We start from the raw sequence: 21050 nt of genomic DNA, 5'->3' as shown, positions 1-21050 counted from the left end.
TGGGGTTTATTTTTTTTTTCTCTCTCTTCTTCTCATATGGGATCACATGGGCTCCACATACTTTTTGTATATAAAAGATAAAATTATCTCCTACAATATAAGAAATACTAATCTCTTATTTTATACTCCAAAAATTATACATTCTTCAGTTAGAATGTTTTTATATTTTTATCATAATTTTTTTTATATAAAATAAAATAATCTAAACAGAAAGTGTAAGACCCCCAAATTTTTAAAAAAAAATTGTCATGTGTGTTTGTTTAAGTAAATTCTGTTGGGTTTGCTCTTTTACTAAAGCCCAAATGGGTTATTAGTATGAGAAGAGCCCAAGGAACCTAGAGCCCAATGAGCTAGGGTTTCTTGGAACCCATATAAATAGTACCTCTTAAGTCATCAGCCTTCAAGGTCTTTTTTGTGAGAAAGAGGCAAGCTCTGAATCTAATCAGTGCCCACACACTTCCCCTTCCTCCTCGAGAGATAGTCTGGAAGATCTGCCACAGTCCAGCTTCAAGGAGGTTGTTCGTGCTGCGGCGCTGAGGTGAGCTGTTCGTGAAGAGTACACGAGACCTGCGCACCGAGAGGTAATTGTGAAACAAGGATGATTCGGTAAGCATACCAATGTACTAGGTCCTAAACCGCTTCCGCATAAATCTAAGATTTCCTTCAAATGGTATCAGAGCCTTGGCTGTACATTGGTATGTGAATCTAGTTTCACTATTCATGTAATTAGTTTTGCTTCTTGAAATGTGGCACCTAGGGTTCTAGGATTATGGTATGAATCTAGCATGTGTATTTTATAATTCATTTTCATAAAAGTTTAAATTTTAATCGGTAAAAATGCTTTAATCCATGGTTAGGATCTCTCGTGTATTTCTCGATTTGTAACAAGGAGGCTAATCCCATATGATTAGGTTTCCTCCTTGCTGTTTTTGTTTATTTTTGGAATTTCTGTGTATTTTTCCAATATTTTGTAAAAGTTCAAGATCGAGAAACCGCGAGTAAGATGCGCAGTCAGTACTGTCGGAGATTTTTCGAGGTCTTCCCGATCTCGTAATGAGGCGATCTATATATGGTTGGAAAGAGGACGGAAAGACGAACGTAACGGTGGGTGTCTCACCGCCATCTGAGTTTACACGCTCCTCCACGCGCCTCCACAAGATTCTGAGAGTGGCCACCACTCTCCGGCAAAGAATGGGAGAGTGAGAGAGCGTCCGGCCACCTTTTTGGGTGGTTCCGGCGGCGGTGCACTCGTCTCTACGTGGAGGTCCTTCCCCTGGAGTTTCAGCCTGATTTGACTTCGGGTGACGGCGCGGCAGACCTGACGGCTAGGGTTCCTCTTTCGCGTCCTAGGGTTTCTCGCCAAAGGATTGGGTCTTTGGGCTTTTGGGCCCATGAAACCCTAAAAGGGCTTGAGACAGATACTATAGGCTAGGCGAAAGATGAATTCCAAAGTTGTATTATTTAATTTTATTTTATTTTCTTTAAAATAGGAAGGCCATGGATTAAAGTAATTATGATTTATTATTTAATGCTTTTATTGATTGGTATAAATTCTATGATAGATAACATGCTTTATTGCGATAACATGCCATATAGAATAGGTGGTGCCATATTGTTGCATAACTTGTATGATTGCATGAGCATAATAGCTATTATGTCTTCAACGACTAGTATGATAGTTATTATAGGATTATTTTGATTTTAAATCATCCTAAGAAATTAATTAATAATTATTATGATTTTTATTAAAAATCTAGATTAATAATTGAATTAATTAATTTTGGATTATTAACATCAAGACAAATAATCGTTATGGAAATTATTTTGATTTCAAATTATCCTCATGAATGATAATTATTATGATTGTTGCAATCTAGATTAATAATTAAGTCAGCTATTTGGATGATTTAAATCTAGAAAAATAATTAGAGAAAATTTCTTGAGAGAATTCTTTTATTTTGCGAGTAATTTGTGGGTTTTTCTGAAATGGTCATGGAATAACACACGCTGCATACAACATTCATGTATCATGATTGTTTGGAGCACACGCTGACGTAAAGTGACCGGATTTCAGGACCTTAATACTTTCAAAATTATGTTAAGCTTAGTGCACGTTTATCGGCGCTCTTACTTATATAGTTTTTGAAATCAAACAAAGGATACTCTCAATTAAATAATTCTTGGAAATTAGAAAATGTTGCTTATGTTGAATGGAAGGAGATTTAAATTAAGAGATTAATTTAACCTTCAAGCGCATTATAGGACCATTAATAAAATAATCATGTGAAGTCCCATCGAATAAGCATGATTGGATTTTATTAGATTGGACTTAAATATCTATCAGAGGAGATTTAAATTAAGAAATTAATTTAACCTCCAGGCGCATTGTGGGCCTATCAATAAAATAATCATGTGAGGCCCCAACGGATAAGCATGATTGGATTTTATTGGGCCTTAATAATTTCAAAATTTTAATAAAGTATTGTATGGCCCATCGTCGATAATACTAAGTTATTAAAGATAATTTTGAAATTAAACAATGAATTCGACTGGGCTTATGAAAATTCTCAAACAAAAATGTTGAATGGGTGAAGGTTTTAAAAATTAATTAATTTTAAAACCTGCGGGCTCCATTTGTGGGTTTATTAGTGAAATGGTTATCGCTGAAGCCCCATCGGATAAGGATAATCAGATTTCACTAGATTAAATCTTAATAATTTCAAAATTTTAGTAAAGTATTGTACGGCCCATCGTCGGCAATGCTTAGACACTAAGGATAATTTTGAAATTAAACAATGGTTAATTACATTCAACTTTGGTAAAATTGTTAACCCTCCCATCGAGGCTCTGGCAATGGCACTGAAGGCCCAAATAACAATTTTGGTTTTTACAAGTGACTTGCCCATCGTAAGCCTTGTAAAGATAAACTGAAGGATTGTTAACAATAAACAAGAGTAGTTATGAGAATCTACTCGCACTTCGTTTGTTTATTGCATTATTTGTTTGTAATTGTGTGCTTTATATGTTTTTCAGAAAATATCTTAGAAATGATTTTGAGTCGAAAACCTCTAGATGGTACCAACTATGAATAAGTGAAAAGCAAATTTTTTGATATTGTTCTAAAACATGGAAGCTAAAATTTGTTCTGACAATGCGAGGGCCATAGCAACCTGCAGAGGATGCGTCTTAGGAAACTAAGATGCATTTCTCAGATTAGGAAAGGGCAGATATGGTAGTTCGCTGCTATATTATTGTCAGTCTTTCCAAATACTTGCAGAAGCAAGTGTACATGATTAAGAGTGGAGTAGAAATGCTTCAGACTCTTAATGACATGTTTGCTGCGTCTAGCAGCTCTGCTAGACAGAATGCAGTCGGTGCAGGTTTTGCTAAGAGTCTTGTTAAATCCAAAGGGAAATCCAAGGGTGGTAACAAGAACAAAATGACTTGGTTATCAGTTGTCAAACCAGTTGCTATGAAGAAGCCGCAAGGCAAGTTCTTCAAGTGCAGACTGAAGGGATACTGAAAGAAAAATTGTCCAGAGGTGATGAAAAGAACCTGACATGGGCATATCAAGGCCTGATCAGTGAATGAATTATTGATTCAGGAATCACTGATTATGTTTGTTACTCTTTGTAGTAGTTCAAACATGGCATACCTGTCAGCAATGGACAGATATTCTAAGCTTGAAAATGGGAACTTGTGTCTGCATTTGCAGTAAGACAAGTTATTTATAAGACTATGGTTTTGGGTGATTGTTTATTTGTTCCAGATTTCAAGAGGAATTCAATTTTTGTTAGTTGTTTTGGTTAAAACATGGGTTGACAATGCAATTGATTCCTCGGTTACATTTCGAAGTTCATCTTCGTCTTGTTTGTTCTGGTACATTGTTTAAATAGTCTTTATTACCTATGTCCTATACCCTTTTTAAATTTGTTATGTTGAATGGAAAGGATGATGAACAAGAACTTTCACCAAAGAAATAAAAGTTTCAAATGAAACATCACTTTGGCCTTTGTGATTGAGTCATATTATCTCAAGTAGGAAACATATTTTAGTTAAAAGAGGGACTGAAAGTTCAATAATCTTTTAACTAACAGCTACATGTTAGTCCTATTTGGAAGGTAAAGTGGCCAAGCAATCCTACAAGGGCCAAAAAGGTTTGCGCAACTATTCAACTGGAACTGGTACATACTAATGTATGTGGACCAATTAGTGTTCAGACCAGAAGAGGTGATGAGTACTTCATTATATGAATGTTTACTCTGGATTTGGACAGATGAACCAAGTGCGCCATAAGTCTAAAGCTTTTGGAAATTCCAAGAGGTTTAGTCTGAGGCAGAAAAGCATGTAGGTGTTCAAATCAAAAACACTTTGGTCTGACTAAAGTGTTGGTTACATGTCTGGTAAGTTCAGGTCTTACCTGATTTAAGAGGGGATAGTTTTTGTAACTGTCAACTCTAAGAACGCATTAGTTGAATGAAGTTGCAGTATGCAAAAATCAAACATTTCTAGACTTGGTGAAGATCATGTTCAATTATTCATCTTTGTCAATGTTGTTCAAGGGAGATGCCTAAGAGAAGGAAATGTACCTTCTTAACTTGATTCCGTCAAAAGTTTGTTGTAAAGACACCTAAAGAATTATGGAAAGGGTGCAAGCCCAGATCAAACCATATTCGGATTTAGGGTGCTACGACACACGTCTTACAACAACAGTCAAATGGGATGGAATCTTGTATGGAAGAGTGCATATCTTTTGGCTACCCTAAGAGAACTAGGGATGATTTCTTATTTAGTCTTAAGGACAAGATAATCTAAGTGAGCACTTACATGATTTTCTTAAAGGAGGACTAGATAAGAAATTATAAGCTCTTAAGTTAAGTTATTCTTGATGAGGTTTATCTCAGATCAAGAATTTCAAGAATCTCTAGAAGCTTCATCCACTGTTCCCTTGATTGTTCAAGAGGGGATAAATATATCTCTAAGTGAACAAACAAGAGAACCATGATTGAAAATTCAACATGATAATATATAAGTGAAACTAGTAGAAATATTAGTATCACATGTAAAGGAACAATATCAAGTATAAGCGGATCCTCAAGAAATTGAAGATCCATCATTTGACCCACTCTTTGTTTTACCTATAAATACACTAGGTCTAGTGCAGTACATTCGTAGTGGGAGAGAACCTTGTTAACTCTCAAGTTGTCTCTTGTTGAGTGACATTGATCCTACTAGTTACAATAATGCACTAGAAAATGTTGTTGATCAAGTGTTGCTCAAGCTATGAACAATGAGATGAAATACTTGTATTTCAACTCCATTCGGTCCTAGTAAAAACACCAAGAGGGGTAAAACCAACAAGGTGCATGTGGACATAAAAGGCAAAGAGAGGATGGACAGGAAGGTGAAAAACTTCAAAGCTAGCTTGGAGGCATTTTTTGCCAGACGCCATGCTTGAGTCTATCCAGATTCTCTTGGTTGCTATAAGTCTCAATTATGAGATTTAATTTTGGGAGTTGGATGTAAGGATATCTACATACAACAACCAAAATGGTTTATAGCAAATGAGTAGGAACACACGGTATGCAAGTTGTGAAAGTCTATTTCATAGACTTAAGCAAGCGTCCAGGTCTTGAAACATCAGTTTTGATCAGGTTATCAAAATTTTGATTTTAAGAGAACCTTGATGAATGATGTGTATTTGTATGTAAAGGATACAACGGAAGACATTAGCTTTTCTGGTACTTTATGTAGATGATATGCTCCTTATTAGAAACAATGTGGAGGTAATATCAAGCATAAAGAGTTGGCTAAGTTAGTGTTTTGGTATGGAAGTACTGGGGAAACCAATTATATTCTTGGTATAAAACTCTTATGAGTCCGGAAGAATAAGTTGTTGGCATCACCTCAGGCTACTTACATTGACAAAACCCAAAATTCAACATGAGAATTCTAAGAGAAGAATTATAATTCTCAGATGTGGAATTCATCTTCCTAAGGAGTGACCAAAGACTTCTAAGAAGGAAGAATGCATGAGCAAGATATCTTATGCTTTGGCAAAGGTAGACTCATGCATATCATGTTGGGCGTTAAACCAGACATCTGTCACGCAGTGGGAGTAGTGAGATAGTACCATTTTGAACCTAGAGGAATACTAGATTATTGAAGACACTGGCCAGTGCATGTAATCCATTAAAGAAACTATCATAGTCAAGGGAATAAATAATTGATTGAGTTACAGAAAACTTGTCAATCAATTATAGACATTCTACAAAGGGGCGATGCATATTCATGTTATAAGTGTTGTTAATCTTGGAGTTCAAGTTCGGGCTTTTAGTGGAGTAGCACCGAATTAGATAATCATTCGTTGATTATCAGGAGCCTTGATTAATAACAGATGGTAGATCCCCAAGCTAGCTTGAGACAAGGGATGGGGTATTTTTCGGATAGATGATGACTTATGGGTTACATGATCTTGGGTTTTACGACTCAAGTTTGTATCCAAAAGAGCAAGTGGGAGATTGTTGGGTTTGCTCTTTTACTAAAGCCCAAATGGGTTATTAGTATGAGAAGAGCCCAAACCTAGAGCCCAATGAGCTAGGATTTCTTGGAACCCATATAAATAGTACCTCTTAAGTCATCAGCCTCCAAGGTCTTTTTTGTGAGAAAGAGGCAAGCTCTGAATCTAATCAGTGCCCACACACTTCCCCTTCCTCCTCGAGAGATAGTCTGGAAGATCTGCCACAGTCCAGCTTCAAGGAGGTTGTTCGTGCTGCGGCGCTGAGGTGAGCTGTTTGTGAAGAGTACACGAGACCTGCGCACCGAGAGATAATTGTGAAACAAGGATGATTCGGTAAGCATACCAATGTACTAGGTCCTAAACCGCTTCCGCATACCAATGTACCAAATAGATAAAATTGCCCCCACGTTAAAATTTTGTCTTAATGTAAGAGTAATTATGCATTTAGCACTCTCACTTAAAGATTTCTGATTCCTCCCAGTGTGTATTGATTAAATTTTTCTACAAACAACTTAGGCTAATCTAAACATGTTTGCTTACGGAAACAAAAGATTAAAACAAAAAGAAATAAGAAATGTTTCATAATAAAGGAGAAGATGAATGAACCAAAAATAGACTTAATAAAAGGGAAACCAATAAAATTTTTTTAAAAAAAAAAGGAAAGAAAAAAGAGAAAGAGAGAGAAAGAAAGAAATGAAGAAAGAGACAAGAAACCAGTTATACATGGATGGAAAATATTGTATAGTTTGAAATGGTCCCTGCCTAACTCCCCCCACCATTTTACGGTTGATTTTAATTCTTTGTAAAAAGGTAGCTTCATAAAGGCCTCACTTTGGGGTATGTTATTAACACATCAAGCTCTTGCACCACACGAATGGCATGATGTCATTCTTCACCTCGAGGCAAGGAAAAACAATATTACCCTTTTTGCATCATCCCTTGGTAACTCCGAGGCAAAAAGAATTCTGTAAATAAAAAGGAAAATTTGACTAGAACAAAACCTTTTTTATTATACTAACGTAAAAACCAAAAAAAAAAAAATTCAGATTAATTCGAAATTTAAATATTTTTTTAAAATAATATCATGGGACATGCACGGATTATAGGTTTAAGTTGCGTATTAGGAATATGTGCAATTTGTGAAGTCACGCATGGAGGATGTACATATTTAAATCATGTATGGGAACGATGCATAACTTACAAAATGCGCTTTGTGATAAGTATACATACATTCGTCGGTCTTGAATGTTTATTTCCATACACGTTTCACGATATTGTTTTAATAAAATATTTAAATTTTAAATTAACCAAATAAAAAATTTCCTTTTTTACATTGAATGGATCAAAAGCATCCAGACCAATTGAACGAGGGGGAGAAGAAAAAAAAAAGGTGTGGTGTGGTGGTGTTTCCCATCCACTCTAATTTTTTTCATCTTTGACCAAACATCTTAAATAAACAGAGATAATTATTAACTCCACTTGAAGTATAATTAATTAAAAGACTCAAAATGCTTAGGCACTTAGCATTCCCATCATCTTCAATGACAAAATTTTGTTGATTCCTTTCGGTCTTGGATGACTCATTTTACAAGTCCTTTTTCTTTTTCTTTTCTCTAGACCTATTTATTAAATTCAAGAGCTATGTTTTAATAAAATGTTACTTTTCTTTCCTACTTTTATTTTGCTTTTTCTTTTATTTTTTTCCCCTTGAGCTTTCCTATTCACAAGTATTTACACTTCCATGATTCATGCATAGATTCACGTACGTCACCAAGGTTTGACAAATATATTTGTGAATTCTGATTTATATGATTGGATCTAAGTCACATTCCTTATTCTTATGCTTTTCTTCCTCACATGTATTTGAGCTTCCATGATTTAGAAATAAATTATGAATCACAACACAAAGGTTTATGACAAACATATGTAGAAATTTGATTTGTGGGATTGGATCTAAGTCACATTCCTGCTGAATCTTACACCTCAAAATGCAGCAACTTCGAATATTAAAACATGAGGAACAGGCATAAGCCAGTCACTGCCAAAGATTTAATAGTAAAAACATAGGGTGCTGGGCACATGACACGAAAAAACATTGTTGGATTTTCCTATGGCATAACATAGTAATAAAAAATCACACACTGATACAAGTAGTGCCTCTAACAAAAATTTCAATACGAGATTATATGAAATTAAAACACCAAAAGGGATTAGGCTTACTTGTTGAAGACATGATTCTTGATTTGTAGGCTTACTTGTTTACTCTGATGCTCCTGTAATAGAAAGACCAGTCACATTACTCCTTGATCACAATCATCGATGGGGCGAGTTGTGAAGTGACGGTTTTTCAACACGTTGTGAATGCAGAGGACCTAGCCAAACTTATTAATCCTATTCTTCTTCCCATCACGGGTCTATGGGTTAGGCCTACAATGTTACTCACACTAATCAGTTTACATATATTCAAGTCCAAACAAAAAGATCACTAATTAACTGGACTATACTGCATCCCTATATGGATGATGACTTAGCCCGTTTTTATTAAAATAAGAAAAACTACAATTAATTAGAGCTCACAATTATTATAAAAATTTCTAAGAGAGTGTTAGTATGGTGCTGAGCTAGCCCAAATGAAAAACCTCATGTTTGAAATGATGCAAGCTTTTTAATCAACAATATGTTTTCATTCCAGCTAGATAGTAAAGACCTTCCTTAAGTTCGTTTCTCAAAATAAAAATGATGACTGCATATAAAAGTCAATAAAGTTAAGAATGTTATTAACTTGTGGAATATATAATCATAAGTACTTCAGGTTAATATTACTCTACAATTTTGTTCAAAAAATAAAATAAAATATTACTCTACAAACTTTTATTTAGATCCACAAGTATTAGCCAGGAGGCAGGAGCTCATGTTCACGAGAGGCAAGTACATATATATTAGAAAAAAGATGAAATGAGTATCAAAAAAAAAAAAAAAGATGAAATGAAATTTCAGATTTGCCCGACATGATATAGTGATGCTAAGTAGGAGTGACCAAACATCAGTAAGTAGGGTATTAATCTTGCACATGAACATATTACCTCCACCCCATTTGATAACAATAATGAGTCTCAAATTCATGTACCTTGTGTCGGTAAACCTTTTTGGTGAATATGTGTCGGTGAACTTTCATCAAATCGGTACTAGTAGTAGTACTTCAAGGGAGTGTTGGAAGATGGACCACTTTACGTTTGTTGTACGTTATGTGTAACTTAAATGAAAGAGATTGTGCACCGTTTATTTTGATAAATAAAAGAAAAACACAGGAAGAAGAAACTTGTTATTAGTCCTAGACAAAAATATTTATTATTGATTCTACTTTATTTAATGATTTTAATTTACTTGTTATTAATAAAAAAATTATATTTTCATCTATTATCGATTATCCGATTAATACAGTTTGAATATAGTCAGACCCATTATAAATAGGGGTGTCAATTCTTGACACGAGATAAAAACTTGTGTTCGAGTTTATCCATATTTAAATTCGTATCATGTTAGTGTTGGCAAAATATGTACACAAAAAATTCGTGTTGTGCCGCGCATTAACACACAAACCCGTATTTGGCCCTTATTATTTTTTTGTACTCATATTTTTTTACTATTTACTATTTTGACTATTTCATGTGGTGTTGTGTTATTCCCGTACAAAAAGTGATTCGTGTTAGTATCAAAAACTCAAAAATTTCAATTTACATGTTATATGTGTCATGTCGTGTCAACCTGCAAAATTTATGGGTCATGTTTTTATTAAATATTTTGACACGAATAAAAATTGGTGTGATATTCGTATTAATGTATCCATGTCGTATCAATACGATTTAACACTCCTAATTATAAGGGACAACTCTTTTAAAACTATTTTTTTCATCGCCAGAACTTGACCCGAATTATAAGGAACAAAGTTTTTTCAACTTAAATCAATGGTGATTGATGTTATTTTCTTATTATTTATTTTGATTGTGAGAGTAACTTTACTCCATGAAACGGTATACAAGGAAGTATAGTTTAAAACTTTTTGAGTAATTATCAAATTGAATGGCTTGCCCATGCCCCATGTTATATAATCATGAGAGGAAAATAGAAAGCAAGAGGGAGAGAAATTTTATGATTTGCATTGAGGGTGGACCCTTTGGCATGGTCTACTATTGTAACCATCATATGAGAACTTTTGTCCTTGGTGCATGGCACACGTGCAGTGGAATCAGCAACTGGGAAACTTGGATGTAAATCAAGTGGACTTTTGATACCCCCTACAGTAATACAGATTGATGGATCCAAAACAAGATTTGTCATTAACATAACGAGGTCCCATTAAAACGCAATTATGGGGTCCATGGCCTTCCAAAATCATATATCAAGAAGAACCATTAACTTAGATTGCACCAATTTACACACGTATGGGCGCTTAATCCTGACCAATTATATATCAATATGACAAATCCTTGTCCATTAGAAACAATATAGGAGTCTTTTCTTTCTTTCTAATTATTTGGCCAATTGCCTCCAAAATGTGATTACATCTCAAAATCATAGAGATAAGACTAGTTGAATAGACAATTTTTATAGAAAACAAGTTGTTCTTGATCTTCGAGATTATGAACTTTATTTATTATAAGATAAATTTCTCTATAAATAAAAAATTAAATCTCACGTGTAATTCTTCTAAAACCCTAGTGTCTTTATTATTACTGTGTACAATAATTAATGATCTGTCATAAGCCCATAACCTTCTTCATAGATGCCACAAACTCTCAAATCATATATTTATTAAGATCCCCTTGAATCGAACACATGCCATATTGCATTTAAGCTTTGCCATTCATCTCTAGTTGAGACCTTGTGATGCACCTTCTAGCAAATTGTTTGAAAAGGTTAAGAGCATTGCCGCCCTCTCAATTAGCCAATGCTTTACACACGGATTAATTTCATTAATTTGACTCAAAAGTTTGGTTTTTCTCATTAACTTCACTTTCGTTTTTTTTTTTTTTTTTTTTGAGAATACTTCACTTTTCTTTCTTTCTTTTTTTTAACATTCACTTTTGTTTTTAAAACCGTTCAAAGTGCTCCACTGATTTCAGCTTTGTTTTCTCTCAATGAAGATGACCTATGTCTTTCAATAAGTCCATTATTAAAAGATTACACGATATAGTAAAATCTCTTGGTCATGCATAATCTTCATATTATAAGGTCAAATCATTGTCTCATCTCATTATTGCTGTCCAAATATTTCCTTAAATTCAGGGTTATGCTCCCTAATAACTTTCCAATGACTATAAATTATTACAAATAGAGGTAATGGGTACAAAGTGAAAGTTTTAAAATTCTTCCTTTTACCCAAACCACACTACGTTGAACCTATCCAATCAATTCCACTAGTCTACGTTGGAATGCAAAGTCTTTTTGCTTTGTTGTACTTTGGAAATAAAAAAAGTACATTGGATTTGAGGCTTGAGGATGTTGCTTCTTCTTTTTTTCGTTTTACTTCGCCTTTTTTTTCTTTCAAAAAAAAAAAGTTACCTTAAACAAATATATTTTTTTTTTATCATTTATGTCAAACTCACAAAAATAACTCTCCTTAAACTAACAATTACAAATAGCTCTTCAAGCCTATTCTTTAATAATTAAGCATTTTGTAATTGTTGGGTAAGGAAGCACGTGCTATTTGAAAATTATCATCAAGCCACTAAGATTGATCTAGTAATAAAGAATTTCGATAGTTCGTATTAAATTATGTGTTCAATTCCCACCAATATATCTAAAAAAAAATCATCATCAAATGAGTAAAGCGACAATTTACCGTAATAAATAGATAGGATTGACACTATATTTTAACTCAAAACTTAACATATTAGGTTATCAATCATTCCACTTATATGATCATCATTTAATCCATTTCTTATCATGGTGAAACTTTACTATTCCGGTAATATTTCACACTTAAATATCATTTCACAAGAAGTTAATCTATTGAGAAATGTAACGCCCGACCGCTTCAAGAATCAATGACTATCCCCACATACTAACACGAGACTTTTCAGTGTGCTTTTTTCTCACTCGCACACTTCCCGGGAAAACTTCCCAGGAGGTCACCCATCCCAGAATTGCTCCAAGTTAAGCACGCTTAACTGTGGAGTTCTTCCGATCCGGGCTACCGAAAAGCAGATGCATATTGTTAGTATAGGTAGTACCAATTAATTCTTATAAGCTATTCTCAACTGCACCGTCCCATACCAACACAGTCTCTGGAATTCCTCTCTTTCGGGTGTCGATTCGATTCATTCATGCATGTAACCCCACACTGGAAGCCTGTCAGAAGCCGCTCCTTGTCCGTGCCTCTTTGCACCGGCGATCACTCCCCTGCCCTCGTCAGGGCTCGGGATGTTACAAGAAAACCCCCTGAAGCAAAAGCCAATCCCTTCTAACATGTATTAGCCAGGTCAACAGTTCCATCGGAACATACTTTGGTCCTTCAAACCCGGAAAAGGTTATGTCTCTTTATATATCCAAATTCAACCATTGTCTAAAAGAGGGGGACAAAAAAAGAAGGGAAGGGGGAGCAGGAGGGGCGCAGTTTGAAAAAATGGTAAAGATTTCATTCAATGATTCCACTTTAAACACTGATGGTACCAGATAACCAATGAGCATCAGAGTCCAATAAGGATCAAGTGGCAAAATTATCTTGTATGGGAGATTTAACTTTTTTTGTGGGGGGGCCGGGGGAAGGGGAGAAGAGGGGAGGTTTAACTTTAATAGGACCATGATTACTAGAGTTGGATTAGGATTAGCATAAGAGATGATGTGATAGTTCCACTTTAAATCTTCTTCTACTTTTTATTTCCAGCCTCGGGTTAAAAACTAGCTTTCTTCTCTATTTAGTTCATCATTGCAAAAAAGTATTCGTTCTCGTTCCCCACCAATATCGCTACATTTTGAAGATAGCAGATAAACCCATAGAAACAATTTGGAACTCCTAATCGGTTGGCACAGACATTGAACCTGTTTACCTCTATCTGCTATTTAGCAGTTTTCAGTTAATCAGCCATGGATTTTATAGGGTGTCACACCTCTAGTCCCTATTTAGTTTCTGTCATCGGGTACCAAAAATAATATGTCAATGAGCTTGTAGCTCATTTGGTACAAGTCCAAGTATCCAAGAATTGGCTGTAACGTTGATATCAAAGGTTTAATCTTCTAAGATACCACTCTTCTCCCCCACAAGCTCATTTGGCACCAGTCCAAATATCTAAGAATTGGACGCACGCACAATCGGTGATAACTTCACACTTTGTTAAGGGACACTTTGTTAACAGGAAAATCCCACATTAAAAGGCCATGATCAAATGTAGAAGGGAGGGAACAGGAGGAAAGCAACGGTTTACTTCATCAATCAGACAATGTTAATTTGCATTTAGAAACTTTATGCCAAGAGGCATATCAATTTTTGCATTTAGATGTGGCAAGTGGTAACAAAAATTGAACTCTTAAGAAAGTGTTAGATGATGCTTCATCTCAGCAATATTCTTAGGTCAGTTTAAAGCTTCAGCTGATAGATCTCAAGAGACAAAATTTACAAGTCAACTATCATATAGACAAATATTTGATATCACCTCCTATTAACCAAAAACAGGTCACCTCCCAAAACATTTCATTATTGAGGAGGTAAGAGCAGAAGTCAAAAATTTCATTCCAGCAGATCCACCAGGGAAGTATGATATAGCATAGTACCCAAGTGAGAGAACCTGAAAATATAGTTAAAATTGCAATTTCAATGCAAGACGGATAGTTTTACAAAGAAACATCACAAAATAATATATACAAAAATCTGTATGGAAGACCTATTTCCAAACCCCCACTTGCTGGAACCATGTTAAACACACATGACACACCCATCACTAAAGCCAGCCACCAGGAGCTCTTAAATTGATATTGGTTTTACTATTATCATGAACCAATGTTTCCAAAAACTTCAGCTATTAGGTGAAAACACAAGAATAATTTTATATCACATATCCAACACGCCCCCTCACGCAAGAATACATTGGACTTAAAGCATGAACAATGGACAGGCTCATCTATATTGTGTTGAAATTTAACTTTTTATTAGAAGAATGGAAATGACAAGAATTGAACTCTAAACCACTTGGTTATAGAGATTTTAATACTATATCATGAAGCAATTCTCCCAAAAGTTTAAGTTATTAAGTAAAGACATGTTGAGTTCAGTTCCCGCATTACAAGACATATGAATGGTTTTATATTGCATCTCTAACAACTACATTAAAAGAATTGTAGTTTGAGCATGCTTTAACTCAACAGCAAATGTGAACAACAATACATAGGAATGGCGAAGCTACAAAGAAGCCTTTTAAGGATACATGAAACTGATACCTGTACTATAGAGAATACCACAGAAAGAACGTAGCTGTGAAGCACCATTGATACATATATAGTACCAATCATACTACCTATAAAAGCCAATGTGAAAGGGAGCCTCTGAAAAACAATCACAAAGAGAGATAGTCAGAAAGAAGCAGCAAACACATGCAATCAAATCAAAATGACTGTATTTTATCAAAAGCCCAAACAAACTCGCTGAAGCAACATATAACGACTGGTCAAGATTTTTTATCACCATTTAAGCAAAAAGAAATGAAACTCTAGCAAATTACCTCCATTGACAACATGTGAGCAAGCTGATTTTTTGGGCCCTTGAGAGCAAAGAATGATCCAATAATAAATCCACATCCAAGAGTAAAGCATATAGCAAACTTTTGGGGCATAACCACCATGACAGGAAGAAACAATGTAAATGCTATGAAAACAAAGAAGACCCCGCTAGCCAGAAGCAAACCAAAATACACAAGCGCTTTGCCAGAAGGAACATTACTAGTGGCAGACTGGAAGTTGCCAGGTAGATCTCTCACACCTTTAGAAACCCTAAACAATAAGAGACAAATTGCTTAACTACATGAGGACGTAAGTTCAGGCCAAACTATTCAGTATTTGCGTTATAAAAGGCTTTCTGGCCATAATGTTCTTTCACAATGATGTAGGAAATCCCTTCTAAATTTTTTTTGGGGAAAATGCAATACACTGCCTGTTTTTTTTTTTTAAAAGCAATTTTATACCATTAACGGGTTCGAATCAGCCTCTCTGCAAAAAGCAGGGGAAAGACTGCCTAGAGTATTCCCTTCCCCAGACACTCACGAAGTGGGTATTTGAACTGGGTCGGCCCTTCGGCCCTCTAAGAAAAGAAACTGAAGAACAATAAGAATGACCACTCTGTCACATTCAGATAAGGCAGACAGAACAGACCATTTTTCCACATATAATTGCATCAGAAACTTGTACCAGTCTGTAAATTAATCCGCATGAAGACAGAAATTACTTACTGATACCAAGACTCAACCACTGTAAATCATGATCTCAGAGTGAAGTATTTTACATGAGAGAAAAGTGAAAAAGTTCATACACATGTATATTATTATCTATATGACTGTTCTGGTATTATGAAAACATAATGCTGTCACCAAGAAGAAAAACTACACTGAAGTTAGAGTAAATATCATCCAAGGAATGAATGATTTTACTCAATTACAAATTTAAAATCAGAAATAGAATCTCAACCACAGCTCTGAATAATACTCCTCCCACTTAAGCATAATTTTGTCACTAATATAAGTATGACTTATGCAGCAATAATTCTTTTTCTTAAAGTAAAACTTGACTGAAAAAAGACATGGAAATACATCCATTATCAATATATGGACAGCTATCTCTCAAGCGTAGGTTTAGGTTCAGACTCAATGGAAAAATAAAAATGGATTATTATTGCTTACCGGTTGTTTTTGCCACATAATAACATAGGACAGTAATGAGGTCTAGTTGAATCAATCCCTGACAATACATATGCAACACATAATTATATGGGTTGAGGCCAGTGAACTGATTGTTTGGCATGCTTGCTTCCTCGCTTTCCAATTATGATCTCTTATACATAAAGTTTCCTAGCAAGTGATGATCTTTTAGATCATTGTTACAGACCAAGATAAATTTCTTAGATTTTAGAAATAGAGCAGAGAGAGAGAGAGAGAATGCTTCTATAATGGTTTACAGAATCCCAAAAAGAAACCAGAGGACAGAATTCTCTTTCCAAGGGTTTCTCCTTTTACGAGTGAGTCACTGCTCAGTTTCCCAAAACTAACAAATCCCAATACCTCTTCTTCTACCTCTCTCCTATTATTTAAGCTAAGTCCCTACTCTTAACAAATTTAACCAGCCAACTGATCTATAACTACTTTAACTAACTACACTTTGGGCCCCGTCAAACACCAACCATGCTCTCATAGCTACCTATATCTCTTCCGGACTCAATTCACATAAACCCCTTTTTTCTTACTCACACCAACTCGAACTATAAATTTATAGGAAAAGAAGGTAACTATATAAGAGATAGCTGGGGAATTAGCAATTACAATAGGAACACAGACACATTCATTAGGTGTGGTAAAATGATCCATCAATCCATTATCCATCCAGCCCATCAATACATAAATCCAACCCAATCCATTCATTTGAGTATTGGTTTTAAATGGGCAGGATTTACTAAATCCAATTCACTATTGGATAGATAATGCACCGCTCAATTATATATCCATTAAGATCCATCAACTTAACACCCACTAAACCTAGCAACCACTGTCTAAGCTCTGAACATTTTTCTACCTTGGTCGTAGCATTTACTGCTGCAGTTGCTGTCACCTTTTCAGCCGCCACTGCCATCAGTTACCTGGTGGAGTTATTCGGTTAAAAGAACATCTTTCACATATGCAAGGAGAAGTTAAGGGTTGAGCTAAGATTTCAACTTTGTTGTCAGAGAAAATATAAAGAAGAAAGACATCGCAAAGAGAAAAGAAGAATATGTGTCACGTTTAAGAAGAGATGAGGATGGTCTGATTTAAGGTTTTCTTGAAGAAGACATGGCTATAAGACAACCTACACAACAAAGCATAATGTCACAAGGACAACAGAAAGACAGGCAAAGATTTAGATGACAAACTGGTGGATAAGATTCAATGCATCAAGACGGAGGCATCTCTCATGTAGGTGGTAGTGGCCGTAGTGGAGTTTGAGTGTTGAACAGAACCGGTGTTGTTTGTGAATCTTTTGAAGAAGAAGAAGCAGTTTGAGGATTGCTTGTTGTAGCGGAAGCCATGGAAGCTTGAAATGTGGATCAGGGCCCCAGAAGCTGGAGCTCTGATACCATAAACGAAGAAGAAGAGATTGATTGAGAAAGCAGAAAAGAAAAGGAGAGAGAAAACTGATCTTTGAATCTTGAGTATTACTCAATTAGTAATTATGAGAATACATGATGAGACTTTATAGCTTTGAGTTAACAGTACTAACCAAAGCAATTCAGTTAGATAAGGTGTAACTGATCATAACAAATCATAACTGACTACAACAGAAAGATAACGGAAAGTACAGCTAAGCAGATAATGGAAAGTACATATACACTAATACTTGTCAACATCAACCAAGCAAAATTGACCTCAGATTAAGGTACGTAGCTGTTGATCTGGCTACGAGTAAAAGTATAAAGCAGACTCATTGCATGGGTTTATACAACATCAATATCAACAACAAATTTATCTCAAATTAGTTGGGGTCAGTGGCCGATGAACCCAAATGAAAAGCAAGAAAAGATTGAGAGAGAAAAAAAAACAAAACAAAATAAAAAACAGAATAAAAATAAAATAAAACTATAAAAATTAGAAATTAAAAAAAATATAAAAAAATAACATGAAAATAAAGTGAAAATAAAGATAAATAAGAGCAAAAATACATAAGAGAAAAAAAGGAAAAAAATAAAGAAAAATAAAGAAAGAAAGAAAGAAAGAAAGAATTTAAATAAATAAATAAGAGGGAAAAGATAAAAAAATAAAGAGGAAGAAATAAAAGGAGATACAAAAAAAGACTAAAAAGGGACCATCTGCAACTTAAGAAGAAAAACAAATCTAACCCTCCACAATGCAAATAGTTTTTCTCCAATCCATCCTAAGACACACCATCAGTCAATCTATTTCCCACTTTATTAAAGTTTGCTTTAATACTTCCCCCAAGTAAGTTTTGGTCGACCACTTTATTAGACGTCATAGAAGATATTGGAAAAAATCCAACGTCAAAAAATAGTTACTTTTCCAGGATAAGCAAGAGACATTAGGAACATTACAAGCTCAAAAAGCTTGGTCTCAAATGAATCCTGGTAAGGTTTTGTAGTTTGTGCTTTTTGATGCATAAGTGCAAGAAGGTCTTCAACTTTTCTTTTTATTGATATTCTAGTTTGTTTAATTAGCTGAATGGTAGATGATATCTGAACATCAACTTGTAGATGTAAAAGTTCTCGTTCAAACAACAGATTCAAATTGTGAAAGATACTAAAGTACATTTAGCTTGTCTTTACATTTACAACATGAAGCTGAAAATGAGACACAGTTCAGGGAGAAGTCAAGAAGCGGTTGAGAATAGCTCCAATCCTATTAATTTTGATTATATATTTCAGGAAGAAGATCCTTTATCTCCATGGCTTGAGGAAAGAGAAGGCTCATTGTCGGATGGGATCCAAAACTCAGAACGACTCCCTAGTAATCTGATGAAGATACTGAAGGAACAACTGGGGGGATGATTCAGATTCAAGTAAAACACCTACTCCAGGTGGTGGTGGTTTAAGTTCACCGAGTAATAATAGGTATAGTGGTAGCGGTAACGGTGGTGATGGTAATACAGAACAAAGTCAAGGAAAAGGTGAAGGGTCATTTCATTCTTTTCAAGAAGAATCATATTTCAAACTTAATCAAAATCTAATGCTTGTTGCTTGATATGACACAATATAGGATGGATGAAGCACCTTCAAATGATGCTACTACTAGTAGTAATAGAGGAGGATGGATTCAAGCCTAAGAAAAACATAAGGCGTGAAAATTCTAAAGTCAATGATTCTTCCTCATCCAGTGTAGCACAATCCTTTGATAAGGTAGCCAAGGCAATATCCACCAAACTGTCAACATCCTTCTTACACGACGCATGGCCATTATCCACCTACGCCATCCCCACCATATTATCAACCTTCCAATATTTACCAAGAGTCTTATGATCCATCATTAATTTTTTCCAATGAACAACAACAACAACAAATGGAACCATCAAGAAGCTCAGAACTTTTTGATTGTGTCTTTGGAAGAACACAAATTAATGATAGTCAAAAGTGATAGTGGAAGTTACTATCGTCGTTCTACCGGGTGCTGTAGTTCTACCACGTGGTGACTGGTGAAGTAATGACTCTTGCATGAGCATAGTTAAATATATGAGTAACTATTTCTGATAATGTTGAGGTAATCAGTCTTACATTAGCAGCTATTATAAATTGTAGAATAATACAAATAATTTTGATACAATTTTTGCAATGATGTAAACAATTCGAAATATCCGTAACCGTAAAAACCACAATGCTACTACTACCACAATTTAAAACCTTGATTGCTATGACAATTCATCATAAATAGAACTATGTATGCTCTTCACATTACTTCAAATTCAACTACGGCTATATAAAAAATAAAAATACTACATTCATATGAAGCAAAATCAAGGTCCAGATTGCTGAAGAGAATGTAGATAAATGCATTGGTAACAGATGTAGGGCATGGCTTACACGCTGAAAGTGCCGGAAACGGTGTCGTTTGCAGACCTAACCGCAGATTCGAGATCGAAGGAGAGGCCCAAATCGGAGGAGTCCTGAGAGGATTGAGCCGATGCGTAAGAGTTCCAATCCGCCAGCAAAGACGATGACGGCTTCAGGTCGTCGTCGCTGGCGGTGCTCTGCCCGGAGAACCAACCCTGCATTTTCTCGCTTGTTTTCTCAGCTCCCAAACCCCAATTCGAAAAGTGGAAACGCGATCGTTGAAGGAAGATAACTTTTTTCTTTTTGGTGTGATTGAAAGAGAAAAAGGAGAATTGAATAATTTTGGAATAAATCTTGTACGCTAAGTTACCAATCAAGGAACAATTATGTTCTGCTGGTGAAATGGTGTTGATGAGTTATTTTATTTTATTTTTGTACTTTCACTTTGTTAAATTTTTTTTTTTTTTCTGAATACAAACTTTGTTAAATTTAACTAACCGGGGATTTTTGTTAAATAAATCTAAATTATTACTAACCTTTTTGACCATTTTGCATTTAGTTAAATATTTAAAAAAATATTATATATGCTAATAATTAAATATATTTAGCAATTTTATCACAAAAATACTCTCCCCAACTTATTTAATATTTGGGGAATGATATTGTAACAAATAAGTTATGTTATTACCAAGTTACTACAAATCAATTTCACTGTTAGATCGATTATGTTGATCCAACGGTTATATTTATTTCCATCTTTATATGGTCATGATTTTCCAAATTTAATACTTTATATTTATTTTC

General features: G+C 34.9%; 1 protein-coding gene across 1 annotated transcript; it reads right to left on the bottom strand.

Annotated features, from left to right (window-relative positions):
* Nucleotides 1–14011: 14011 nt before the first annotated feature.
* Nucleotides 14012–20613, bottom strand: LOC133305984 (protein transport protein SFT2). Its single transcript, XM_061506250.1, has 4 exons — nucleotides 20277–20613; nucleotides 15235–15502; nucleotides 14954–15058; nucleotides 14012–14304 (listed from the first exon to the last, which is right to left on the bottom strand). The coding sequence occupies exons 1-4, from the start codon at nucleotides 20465–20467 to the stop codon at nucleotides 14194–14196; spliced, it is 675 nt and encodes a 224-aa protein (XP_061362234.1). The 5' UTR covers nucleotides 20468–20613; the 3' UTR covers nucleotides 14012–14193.
* Between the last annotated feature and the right edge of the window lie 437 nt (nucleotides 20614–21050).

The sequence above is a fragment of the Gastrolobium bilobum genome, unplaced genomic scaffold, assembly GCF_033153095.1.
Source record: "Gastrolobium bilobum isolate Gb01-03AN ecotype WA unplaced genomic scaffold, APGP_CSIRO_Gbil_v1 utg31018, whole genome shotgun sequence".
Taxonomy (NCBI): domain Eukaryota; kingdom Viridiplantae; phylum Streptophyta; class Magnoliopsida; order Fabales; family Fabaceae; genus Gastrolobium; species Gastrolobium bilobum.
Note: the sequence above shows the minus strand (reverse complement) of the source record. Positions and strands in the feature narration are given on the sequence as shown.

Coding starts and splice junctions, on each gene's coding strand:
- LOC133305984 (XM_061506250.1), bottom strand. CDS start 20,467: ATGCAGGGTTGGTTCTCCGGGCAGAGCACCGCCAGCGACGACGACCTG. Junction 15,503..20,276: donor GTTTCCGGCACTTTCAGCGT/GTAAGCCATGCC, acceptor CTTATTGTTTAG/GGTTTCTAAAGGTGTGAGAG. Junction 14,305..14,953: donor TGGTATTCTCTATAGTACAG/GTATCAGTTTCA, acceptor CTATATTTTCAG/GTTCTCTCACTTGGGTACTA.